Source organism: Strongylocentrotus purpuratus, unplaced genomic scaffold (assembly GCF_000002235.5).
Source record: "Strongylocentrotus purpuratus isolate Spur 01 unplaced genomic scaffold, Spur_5.0 spur5_scaffold_20, whole genome shotgun sequence".
In the NCBI taxonomy this organism is placed as follows: Eukaryota; Metazoa; Echinodermata; class Echinoidea; order Camarodonta; family Strongylocentrotidae; genus Strongylocentrotus; species Strongylocentrotus purpuratus.
This window is the reverse complement of record NW_022145606.1, coordinates 37,768,145-37,781,679: the sequence shown is the minus strand read 5'-3', so window position 1 is coordinate 37,781,679 and position 13,535 is coordinate 37,768,145. Positions and strand designations below refer to the sequence as shown.

At 37.4% G+C, this 13,535-nt stretch overlaps 1 protein-coding gene across 1 annotated transcript in view; it reads left to right on the top strand.

Annotated features, from left to right (window-relative positions):
• The window catches only part of LOC105443050, a 56,204-nt gene that overhangs the window by 4,097 nt on the left and 38,572 nt on the right, over positions 1 to 13,535 (top strand). The window contains exons 4-9 of the mRNA XM_030993917.1: positions 573 to 755; positions 1,949 to 2,131; positions 2,821 to 3,003; positions 3,633 to 3,815; positions 4,445 to 4,627; positions 5,480 to 5,662. Coding sequence (XP_030849777.1) covers positions 573 to 755; positions 1,949 to 2,131; positions 2,821 to 3,003; positions 3,633 to 3,815; positions 4,445 to 4,627; positions 5,480 to 5,662 — 1,098 coding nt within the window. The remainder of the gene's footprint in view (positions 1 to 572; positions 756 to 1,948; positions 2,132 to 2,820; positions 3,004 to 3,632; positions 3,816 to 4,444; positions 4,628 to 5,479; positions 5,663 to 13,535) is intronic.

Sequence of the window (13,535 nt, the reverse complement as noted above, 5' to 3'; positions counted from 1 at the left end):
GGAGAACCGCCTCTGCAATCCGGAGAAGGGGGTTAAGACAGTAAAACACTTTTCACAGCTCAAGTACAGTCCCCCACACCTAGATCTTTACAAAATGCTCTTTAAATTGAGTTGCTGAAAAAATGTCACATTGGTTATCAGTGTTATTCAAAAGGAATGACATCTGAACAAAACGACAGAAAAGCTACTGACAAAAGGTTACAATGTAAAAGGGAACGTTTGAACAGTATGTCATGATGACTTTGCTTGTCTTGGTTCTACCTCAGATGTATGAAAACATACCTCTTACACAAAGAGAATTAAAACGAAGTAAGTAGTATGAAGAACTGCGTTATTTCAAGTCAACTGAAAAAAAGACAATTAAACACCAAATATATTACAAAACCCATTACAACAGTCTACAGTAGACAGTCCTTTAAACAAAACAAAACAAAAATCCCTTGATTATCATAACTTGGGGAATACAACTTGTGGAATACGTAAGGGTATATCTAAATACGGGGTATGCTATTCAAAATATTGGGAACTGGAAAACACTCTTACAAGTTGTTTTATCTCTATTTTCTAAGCAGATTGAAAAGCTCTTTATAGATGGCTGTAATCTGAAGGAAAATGACCCAACGGCATCACGTGACCTAGCCAGGTTTCTTTGTCTTCTGCCTTGTCTCACCGACCTGACGATGATGGAGTCTGACCATATATGGCTACGTGATGATTTCTACCATGAGCTTGCTCGTCTTGCTTCTTCCTCAATGGTAAGGTAACAAATGATAAACAATCACTGTTTATTTATCCCACTTTCCGCCAACAACAAAAGCCTTTTTCGGCGATCCGGAGATGGGGATTTGGGCGGTAGACCATCTTTCACAGCTGCAGTAGAGTCTTTCACAACTGATTTTTAGAAAAATCCCTCAAATAAAACTTGTAGACTCTAAAGTGCAAAACATTGTTTGAAATATATCCATAGCTATTTTAAATGAATTTCTCTAAAAAAAAAAGTCACATTGATTATCTGTGTTATTAAGAAGGAATGACAGCTGTACAAAACGACAGAAAAACTACTAACAAAAGGTTACAATGTAAAAAGGAACATTTGAACAGCATCTCATGATGACTTTGCTCGTCAAGCTTCTACCTCAGATATATGAAAACATACCTCTTACACAAAGAGAACTAAAACAAAGTAAGAAGTATGAAGAACTGCGTTATTTCAAGTCAACTGAAAAAAAGACAATTAGACACCATATATATTACAAAACCCGTTACAACAGTCTACAGTAGACAATCCTTATGACTATTATGCATCACCTCACCCCACACTCTTACTCTCTCTCTCTCTCTCTCTCTCTCTATTACACCCGACATTTTGTGAATATAGGGGAATGTTTTCACTAATAGTCGGGTAACGTGACCACCTGACCTGACGCGACGACTCGGCGATTCGAAGTAACTCATCCCCTTCTATATCTCCCAATAGAATTTAGATCAACCCTCAACTTTTGTAATTATCATTATTACTTAATATACTGCAATTCTCCCGTAAGACCAAACCGCTAATTTAAATAACGATTACATAAATCCATGTAATATGAAAAACATTCTTACAGCTACAAACTGCATAAAAGATGTGTTTTCAAGGCCTTTCTGAAGGTAATAACTGATGAAGTCTAATTCGAAGTGGTAGATCATTCAAGTATTATGAAGCATATACAGTAAATGCCCTAACTGAATATGTGAGACGGAGAGGATCACTGGCTGACCTCAATTCCCTGGTAGGTGTATATAAATTCGAGCAGGTATCTAAATATTTCGGAGCTTGATTATCGTAACTTGGGGAATACAACTTGTGGAATACTTAAGGGTATATCAATATACGGAGTATGCTATTCAAAATATTGGGTACTGGAAAACACTCTTACAAGTTGTTTTATCTCTACTTTCTAAGCAGATTGAAAAGCTCTTTATAGATGGCTGTAATCTGAAGGAAAATGATCCAACGGCATCATGTGACCTAGCCAGGTTTCTTTGTCTTCTGCCTTGTCTCACCGACCTGACGATGATGGAGTCTGACCATATATGGCTACGTGATGATTTCTACCATGAGCTTGCTCGTCTTGCTTCTTCCTCAAAGGTAAGGAAACAAATGATAAACAATCACTGTTTATTAATCCCACTTTCCGCCAACAACAAAAGCATTTTTTGGCGATCCGGAGATGGGGATTTGGGCGGTAGACCTTCTTTCACAGCTGCAGTAGAGTCTTTCACAACTGATTTTTAGAAAAATCCCTCAAATAAAACTTGTAGACTCTAAAATGCAGAACATTGTTTGAAATATGTCCATAGCTATTTTAAATGAATTGCTCTAAAAAAAAGTCACATTGATTATCAGTGTTATTCAGAAGAAATGACAGCTGAACAAAACGACAGAAAAGCTACTAACAAAAGGTTACAATGTAAAAGGGAACGTTTGAACAGTATGTCATGATGACTTTGCTTGTCTTGGTTCTATCTCAGATGTATGAAAATATACCTCTTACACAAAGAGAATTAACGAAGTAAGAAGTATGAAGAACTGCGTTATTTCAAGTCAACTGAAAAAAAAAAACAATTAGACACCAAATATATTACAAAACCCATTACAACAGTCTACAGTAGACAGTCCTTTAAACAAAATAAAACAAAAATCCCTTGATTATCATAACTTGGGGAATACAACTTGTGGAATACGTAAGGGTATATCTAAACACGGGTTATGCTATTCAAAATATTGGGAACTGGAAAACACTGTTACAAGTTGTTTTATCTCTACTTTCTAAGCAGATTGAAAAGCTCTTTATAGATGGCTGTAATCTGAAGGAAAATGATCCAACGGCATCACGTGACCTAGCCAGGTTTCTTTGTCTTCTGCCTTGTCTCACCAACCTGACGATGATGGAGTCTGACCATATATGGCTACACGATGATTTCTATCATGAGCTTGCTCGTCTTGCTTCTTCCTCAAAGGTAGGGTAACAAATGATAAACAATCACTGTTTATTTCTCCCACTTTCCGCCAACAACAAAAAGTATTGTCGGCAATCCGGAGAAGGGGGTTAAGACAGTAAAACACTTTTCACAGCTCAAGTACAGTCCCCCACACCTAGATCTTTACAAAATGCTCTTTAAATTGAGTTGCTGAAAAAATGTCACATTGGTTATCAGTGTTATTCAAAAGGAATGACATCTGAACAAAACGACAGAAAAGCTACTGACAAAAGGTTACAATGTAAAAGGGAACGTTTGAACAGTATGTCATGATGACTTTGCTTGTCTTGGTTCTACCTCAGATGTATGAAAACATACCTCTTACACAAAGAGAATTAAAACGAAGTAAGTAGTATGAAGAACTGCGTTATTTCAAGTCAACTGAAAAAAAGACAATTAAACACCAAATATATTACAAAACCCATTACAACAGTCTACAGTAGACAGTCCTTTAAACAAAACAAAACAAAAATCCCTTGATTATCATAACTTGGGGAATACAACTTGTGGAATACGTAAGGGTATATCTAAATACGGGGTATGCTATTCAAAATATTGGGAACTGGAAAACACTCTTACAAGTTGTTTTATCTCTATTTTCTAAGCAGATTGAAAAGCTCTTTATAGATGGCTGTAATCTGAAGGAAAATGACCCAACGGCATCACGTGACCTAGCCAGGTTTCTTTGTCTTCTGCCTTGTCTCACCGACCTGACGATGATGGAGTCTGACCATATATGGCTACGTGATGATTTCTACCATGAGCTTGCTCGTCTTGCTTCTTCCTCAAAGGTAGGGTAACAAATGATAAACAATCACTGTTTATTTCTCCCACTTTCCGCCAACAACAAAAAGTATTGTCGGCAATCCGGAGAAGGGGGTTAAGACAGTAAAACACTTTTCACAGCTCAAGTACAGTCCCCCACACCTAGATCTTTACAAAATGCTCTTTAAATTGAGTTGCTGAAAAAATGTCACATTGGTTATCAGTGTTATTCAAAAGGAATGACATCTGAACAAAACGACAGAAAAGCTACTAACAAAAGGTTACAATGTAAAAGGGAACATTTGAACAGTATGTCATGATGACTTTGCTTGTCTTGGTTCTACCTCAGATGTATGAAAACATACCTCTTACACAAAGAGAATTAAAACGAAGTAAGTAGTATGAAGAACTGCGTTATTTCAAGTCAACTGAAAAAAAGACAATTAAACACCAAATATATTACAAAACCCATTACAACAGTCTACAGTAGACAGTCCTTTAAACAAAACAAAACAAAAATCCCTTGATTATCATAACTTGGGGAATACAACTTGTGGAATACGTAAGGGTATATCTAAATACGGGGTATGCTATTCAAAATATTGGGAACTGGAAAACACTCTTACAAGTTGTTTTATCTCTATTTTCTAAGCAGATTGAAAAGCTCTTTATAGATGGCTGTAATCTGAAGGAAAATGATCCAACGGCATCACGTGACCTAGCCAGGTTTCTTTGTCTTCTGCCTTGTCTCACCGACCTGACGATGATGGAGTCTGACCATATATGGCTACGTGATGATTTCTACCATGAGCTTGCTCGTCTTGCTTCTTCCTCAAAGGTAAGGTCACAAATGATAAACAATCATTGTTTATTTCTCCCACTTTCCGCCAAAAAAAAGCATTGTCGGCAATCCGGAGAAGGGGGTTAAGACGGTAAAACACTTTTCACAGCTCAAGTACAGTCTCCCACACCTAGATCTTTAGAAAATGCCTTTAAATAATACTTGTAGACTCTAAAATGCTAGAGCGCCGCAATGGCAGAACAGGTAAAGCCGGGATAATAATCTCCAAGTTTGGAAGCGCTTTAGTGATTGTAATAAGCGCTATATAATAGCTAATTATTATTATTATTATTATTATTATAATTATTATAAAATATAAAGCGCTTAGTGATTGTAATAAGCGCTATATAATAGCTATTTATTATTATAATTATTATTAAATATAAAGCGCTTACAGTAAGAAACAATTTCATAAATACATGTAACAATAACAAAAAAATCTTACAACTACAAACTGTATAAATGATTGGTTTTCAAGGCCTTCCTGAAGGTAATAACTGATGAAGTCTAATTCGAAGAGGTAGATCTTTCACGTATTATGAAGCAGATACAGTATTATGACCTATCATCAGCTAATGTGCAAGTAACTGAATATGAGAGAGGGAGAGGATCACTGGCTGACCTCAATTCCCTGGTAGGTGAATGTAAATTCAAACAGGTATCTAAATATTTTGGATTTGTTTTCGTTTTTTGGGTATTATTTTTTTTTAAATCGTAACTGGTGGAATACAACTTGTAGAGTACAACATTTAAGGTATATCTAAATACAGGGTATGCTATTCAAAATATGTGTAACATGAAAACACTCTTACGAGTTGTTAGTTGTTTTTATCTCTACTTTCTAAGCAGATTGGAAAGCTTTGTATAGATGGCTGTAATCTGAAGGAAAATGATCGAACGGCATCACGTGACCTAGCCAAGTTTCTTTGTCTTCTGCCTTGTCTCACTGACCTGACGATGAGTGATTCTGACCATCTAAGGCTAAATGATGATTTCTACCATGAGCTTGCTCGTCTTGCTTCTTCCTCAAAGGTAAGGTAACAAATGATAACATTGTTTATTTCTCCCACTTTCCGCCAACAACAAAAAGCATTGTCGGCAATCCGGAGAAGGGGGTTAAGACAGTAGAACACTTTTCACAGCTCAGGTAGAGTCTCCAACACCTAGATCTTTAGAAAACTCCTTCAAATAAAACCTGTAGACTCTTAAATGCAAATTATTGTTTGAAATATTACCGTCGCTCTTTAAATTGAGTTGCTGAAAAAAATGTCACATTGGTTATCAGTGTTATTCAAAAGGAATGACTTCTGAACAAAATGACGGAAAAGCTACTAACAAAAGATTATAATGTAAATAGCAACATTGCAACAGCATCTCATGATGACTTTACTCGTCTTGCTTGTACCTCAGATATGTTCAATTCAATTCAATTCCGGTTTATTATTATCAACATATACAATGTACCATGCAGTAGTCCAAGGACCAATCATGCAAAGTTTACATAAAATGTGCATAAAAACAGGAATGATCATAGACATGTATACAATAAAAATGATAAAACATAAAGATAATATAATTGTTCATTCCTCAAGTTATATTCATATTATGCTAAATGATAGTAGATGGATGAACAACTGTAAAAGTAACTTGAAATGTTGAACCAATTATTGCAAGTAAACATAATCTGAAACAATAAAGAGAGGAGAACTATATAGCAATTGTCAAAATGAAATCCATAAACTGAATGAGTGTACATGCAGGTTCATCTCTTATGGGACAGATTAGGTCAAATTTAATATTTTGAATGGAATTATTACATTAAAAATATACCATTAAAGTATTTCATATAAAGTGATGTATAATGCTTATGAGCATCAACAAATTCTTATAATGTTTGAGTTTCCACATTACATTGTAAATTGAAGTTGAGTTACAATTAAGTTATTGCAGCAGAATTATACACGGTGGTTTAAGAACAACTAAATTTATAAGAAATAGATCAAAGCTAAATTACTTAGAAAAATGAAGAGCACTCAATAATATGCCCACAATATTTAGATTTGAGATCGACCTTGAATTCAATTAAACATAGTTACAAAACAAAAGTTACAAAAACTCTAACGTCGCAACTCCATTCCTCTTCAATTTCGCACAGGATATAGACATCAAAATGCGTTCTTTATGATGTAAATTAGAGTCAAAGGTGAAACTGGTTATTGTACAGGGTCAATGGTCATATTCAGTGGCGGATCCAGGGGAGGGGGCCCGGGCCCCCATCCCTTGGGGAAAACCATGTAAAAACACGTTAATATTACCTTCTTTTTTTTGGAGTTGGGCCCCCTCCCCTGGCGCTCATGGGGGGGGGGGGGGAGATCGATTTTTCAAATCCCCCCCCCCCCAAAAAAAAAAAAAAAAAAAAAAAAAAAAAGTAGTGCTCACTCACCAGCTGGATCCGCCCCTGGTCATATTGTATCGATCTATCTTCCATAGATTCATAATGATCAAGGCTACACAGCTGAAAATTATCATATGGATAGACCATAATGAAAGGAGCATTTTATAAAATAATATGAACTCGTGAAAATGCATTCTTCATTATTAAAGACATTAGCATACGTGGTTCCATGACACATGCTCCGCCGACGATTGCTCCGCCGACATTTACTCCGCAAAACGCGACAATTGCTCCGCGACATTTGCTCCGCGACATTAGCTCCGACGTCAAATGCTCCGCCGACAGGTGCTCCGCCGACAGTTGCTCCGCCGACAGTTGCTCCGCCGACAGATGCTCCGCCGACAATTGCTCCGCCGACAATTGCTCCTCCGACAATTGCTCCGCCGACAATTGCTCCGCCGTCAATTGCTCCGCAAAACGCGACAATTGCTCCGCCGACATTTGCTCCGCCGACATTTGCTCCGCCTGAAGCGACACTTGCTCCGCCGACATTTGCTCCGCCGACATTTGCTCCGCCGTCAATTGCTCCGCCGACAATTGCTCCGCCTGAAGCGACAATTGCTCCGGTGACATATGCTCCGCCGACAATTGCTCCGACGACATTTGCTCCGCCGACAATTGCTCCGCCGACAATTGCTCCGTCGACAATTGCTCCGCCGACATTTGCTCCGCCGACAATTGCTCCGACGACATTTGCTCCGCCCAAAAAGTGTCCCATTAAATACAAATGCTACTAGTACTACGGCTCGGTGTAAAAATGTCAGAGGTAAAAATGTCAGAGGAAAAAATGTCAGAGGAAAAAATGTCAGAGGTAAAAATGTCAGAGGTAAAAATGTCAGAGGTAAAAATGTCAGAGGAAAAAATGTCAGAGGAAAAAATGTCAGAGGTAAAAATGTCAGAGGTAAAAATGTCAGAGGTAAAAATGTCAGAGGAAAAAATGTCAGAGGTAAAAATGTCAGAGGAAAAAATGTCAGAGGTAAAAATGTCAGAGGTAAAAATGTCAGAGGTAAAAATGTCAGAGGAAAAAATGTCAGAGGAAAAAATGTCAGAGGTAAAAATGTCAGAGGTAAAAATGTCAGAGGTAAAAATGTCAGAGGAAAAAATGTCAGAGGTAAAAATGTCAGAGGAAAAAATGTCAGAGGTAAAAATGTCAGAGGTAAAAATGTCAGAGGTAAAAATGTCAGAGGAAAAAATGTCAGAGGTAAAAATGTCAGAGGTAAAAATGTCAGAGGTATAAATGTTAGAGGTATAAAATAAAAACAAAATCATGTGGCAAGTTTGTTATGGTTACACCCGGGCCATATATTAGGCTTATCGAAAAAGAACAGCGAGGGATAATTTGCAGTCGTTATTTCACCGCTGCTTTATTTTCTACTTTCCCAGTTAAAATTTATTTACCTTTCGGTCCCAAATTGTGACTTTTTGCCCGATTATTGCCGAAGGAAGACGAGGGGGGGGGGGGGGGGTATTCTTCTTCTGGGGCACGGTGACCGGGCTGCTCTCCCCTTCCTCTTATATTATGCTTTGCTATATATCCTTCTGAACAGTGGTCAATGCCTAGGCAGAGCAGGCAGACTAATGGGACATGGTTTCTGTTCCGAGTTTCGCGCCTTGCAAGCAATCATCAGGCAATTATTGATAGCATTCTTAAAAGTACATGATTATCTTATACAACCTTCAGGGTACAAATACCCCTAAAATAAGACTTAACTAATAAAATACAATTAGAATTACTCATGAGTAATTCTTATTATATTTTATTCAGGTATTGTATATATTAGTTAAGTCTTATTTTGAGTGTATTTGTACCAAGGTTGCAGAGGAATCATGTAACAAGTTTGAAGAATGCTATCAGTTGTCTGATGATCGCTTGCAAGGCGTGAAACTCGGAGTAGCAACCATGCATGTCCCATTAGCAGCGCTCAAAATACACGGGGGCGATTGCAAAATTTAAAATCGCCCCCGTGGAATTATAAAATAAAGATTATCTTTTCTGTTATAACTTTAACACAATATTGAGTTTCAATTTTCAAACCTTAAACCAATGAAATGGAACTTAGATTAGCGTGCAAGATTTCTCGTTCTATATGAGTATTTATTAACGATTCAGCTCGCAGTGCAGTGCTGCAGTCAGCAGTGGTTATAGGCCTACTGCGCCGTTAGTAACGGTACGTGTTCACGCTGCCGCCCCATATCTGCTGGAGCTGGAGGCGATCGCGCAAGGGCAGGAACATGGTCATGGAGAAGTTTTTCGTCGTGAAAAGCGTATACCCGCTGAAATCTGGTGATTTCAAATGACCAGCAAATAGTGAACCTCGACCAGTAAACCAAAATTAGGGACTTTTAGATTTGCACGACGAGAACGTGTACTGCAACGTGTGACCTCCTTTTAAGGCACTGCCAGTGCTTAAAAGGACGTCACATGATTGTGACTGCCAGTGCCTTAAAAGGACGTAACACGTCCACGCAAATCTAAAAGTCCCTATTGGGAAGAAGAGGAAGACCAAGATGTTGTTGAATGATATGGTAACATGGGCAGATCTACAGGGGAGGGGGGGGGGGGTTTAGGGGGTTTAACATTTTTGAGCAGACTCAGGCGACCGGTGAATATTAAAGCGGTGGGGGGGTGCTGGAGAGGAGGACCACTAATTTTTTTTTTTTTTTTAACTCTCACTTTCACCTATCCCAGATAACCCTAAGTTTTGTGTTGCTGCTTTATATGTAGATGATAATGCATGATTACAATAAATAGAGAGAGAGAGAGAGAGAGAACCACCATCATTATGCAATGGTTCAGGGTTTGTGTAATGTACGTTTGAAACCATTTCTTAGCGTCTCAACCCTAAAAAAATAGCGAAACTATTTTTGAGGAAAAGCATTATACTGAACTGAATAAAGAATAATAACTTTAAATTGGCTCATACTAATACTGATACGGGCTAAATACAATGTGGTATCGGCACAGTAAGATCGGGTATTTGTATAGAGGTATTCCAAAATGACATTCTGATAATCAACATTTTGTTCTGTTATCATATGTATATACGCATAATACAACTGATCTTTGTGATTTCTTAACGTGACATAGTTTCTTCTCCCCCTGCAAACAAAAAAGAAAACAAGGTTATTTAATAAAAGGATCATGGGACAAAACGATCATTGTGATTCAAATTGATGCAAGGATTTTTTTTTTAATATTAAGCAATGCTTTTCACCAGAATCTTCTTTGTAAAAACGACTTTTAAAAATCTCAGCCATGCAATTCTGCCACTGTGTTGTAAGATCACTTTCACATTAGGAGAAGTGTATTTCTTCAATGAGTATTTTAAATTGAATGGAACGTCTCAACTCAGTAAGCATGGCTGAGATTTGTAAAAGTTGTTTTTACAAAGAAGATTCTGGTGAATAGCAGTGCTTATTCAAACAAATATTTGAATCACAATCATTATTTGTCGCTTAATCCCTTTTAATGATCTGTTTTCTTGCTCGTTCCAGTTCAGTTCAGTTCATTTTATTCAAAACCACACAAAGCATGATATAATCTGTTACATAATAAAGAGACTGGTAATAGTACATCAATCAACATATTCTAACTTGATTACATAATAAACTGAATGGTTTTAGGACCCCTTTAGAAGCTAAGCTTGTGAGCGGGGCCCTATAGTCAACAAAGTACATACATTTACAGTAAAAAGAATGTTACGTATGATTATACAATGGATGAAAATACTAAGCTACAGAATATAGAACATACAAATACTCTCTCACACACACACGCACACACCCACACACACACACACACACTGACAAGTAGGTCCTTAGTGGTCAAAAAACATTTCAGAATAAGAAAATACTAAGATGCAAATAAAAACTATGTCAGTCTTTCAAGTAGGTACGTTTTAGATAACCTTTTAAACCTAGAAAGAGTTGTACTATTTTTTATATCATCAGGCAGACTGTTCCATTCTTTAATGCAAGGGGAGAAGAAGATATGTCATAGTGTGGTACGGTATGTCACTGAAACAGCCCCCGTACGACTTTTGTGCCAAAATTGATTATCAAAGTGGGGGGGGGGGGGGGGCTAAAGTATTTACGATCAGGTAGAGGGTAGCGAGCGTAAATTGGTGTGGGGGGCTCAGGGGGTGGAGCCCCGGAAGCTCAGGGGTTTTAGGCATTTAATTACGGTCAGAGAAGCACAAATATTTTGATGCCGCATTTACGTCACTGGCAGGTCAGGGGGAGGGGGTTGTTAAGTTAAATTTACGTTATTATCCTACTTTTTTACCGGTTTGGGAGGCTAGGGGGGCGGGCCGTTAGAATCGGCCCGTGGATCCGCGCCTGTACAAAAAAGCACCAAAAACAGAATCGCTCAGTAAAGAAAGAATGTAAAGGTTGCTCAGAATAATGAGGAGGAAGTAATGTGCAGAACGAGAAGAAATGAATGAACCTCCCCCCCCCCCCGCCCCCCACTTCTCCTTCACTTTTGAAGATTGTTGGACATTTTAACTGCGTGGCAATGACTACTATTATATGTAATTTCCAATAAATGCATATTTCCGACAATTCCACTTTCTTGTGGGCTTGGTATTTTGATACTCTGAAACAAAGCAGAAAGCCATGTTATCAATGCTAACCCATCACATTCCCGAAGTGCGCGCGTTCCAATAAAATATTGTCGATTACTATTGCGGTATAAAATAGTCTGGGAGAAAATCAATAAGCAGCTTTGTTACTCCGATAAAAAGCAGAAAGCCGACCATGTTACATCAATTAAAGAGAAGGTTGAGTTCTGGGGAAAGGTGAACAATAATTTGTGAGCGTTTGTTATCATTCTTGTTATGCAAATGTGGAAGAACATCAAAGAAAAAAGTTATTCCCTGAAAATCTATTTCAAATGACTTCATATCCCAGGTATGACAAGTAACGGCTTTAAAATGAGGCCTGATTTGATTTGCCATATGTTTGTGTAGTCCCATATCAATATCTTTCTGTGTACAGTGCTTGTGACTTTACCAAGACTGGGCCAAAGTTTTTATCATTTTGATAAAATTTTTCGTGTTTTCGTGATTCCTCGTGATTATATGTAATTATTTGCACTAAATGCACTACTCACTTTAACACTTGACTTTTGTCGAGAACTTTCATTTCTTCGTTTGGACTTTTTTCGTCTCTGGGACGTTACACGGGCTAGGTTGTAGGCTGCCACCGGCCAAACCGGTCCGTTTCACAAACATTAACACATCAACCAATTCAAAATATCAAAAAATGTTAGACATTCATACATAATATAATTATATGCAAGCCTGATCACAAAAAAATAAATTTCAAAATCTATTTTCCACATTGTATTATCCTCAGGACATGTACGAAATACAACAAACAGCCATTTATACAATTTACATTATTGAAGAAAGGAATATAATAGACAAGCCCATGCAGTAGCTCTACGTCTCGACATTCTGTGTGATAAAAGTGCTGAGATATTAAAACGGCACTCATTTTTTTTTGCTTGTACATTTTTACCTCTGATATTTTTACCTCTGACATTTTTACCTCTGACATTTTTACCTCTGACATTTTTACCTCTAACATTTTTTCCTCTGACATTTTTACCTCTGACATTTTTTCCTCTGACATTTTTACCTCTGACATTTTTACCTCTGACATTTTTACCTCTGACATTTTTACCTCTGACATTTTTACCTCTAACATTTTTACCTCTGACATTTTTTCCTCTGACATTTTTACCTCTGACATTTTTACCTCTGACATTTTTACCTCTGACATTTTTACCTCTAACATTTTTACCTCTGACATTTTTTCCTCTGACATTTTTACCTCTGACATTTTTACCTGGCACCAGTACTACGACAAATGCTTCGCCGACAATATTTTTTTTTCACGGGTTGTTTTTGTTTCTTTCTTTTTTTCTTCATTTTTTGAATGCATTTCATGACATTATGTAAATGAAATGAAATGAATGAATGTTGATAATGTGGGAGGAAAAAGCAGTTGCCTAAAAGTCATTTCGAATATACTGAAATAACTTTCCATCTATCACTGTACGTCCCACATAATGTATACTAAACACTCATTACATGTCATGGGAAGTTTTTTTTTTTAAAGTAGAGCAGCAAGCCACATTCCCCAATACGCGCATACCTCCTAGTTAATTTCAAAGAGCTCATCAATATGTAAGACCTGAAATTACCTCAATGAAAGAAGACTAATAACATGAGAGGAAAGAAAAGAGCAAAAAAGACAACCGTTTTTTGCTATTCCCCATAATGTTTGATTTAAAAAAATAAAAAATAAAATTATAGCTCCTTACGCAAGTTCTCCGGCGAAAGATAATTACTCCGCTCAAAATCTGTTTCATGTATTACTCATTAGCTGATCCAAAGCTCAAGGCTATCTCTCTCTCTCTCTCTCTTTCTCCCTCTCCCATGC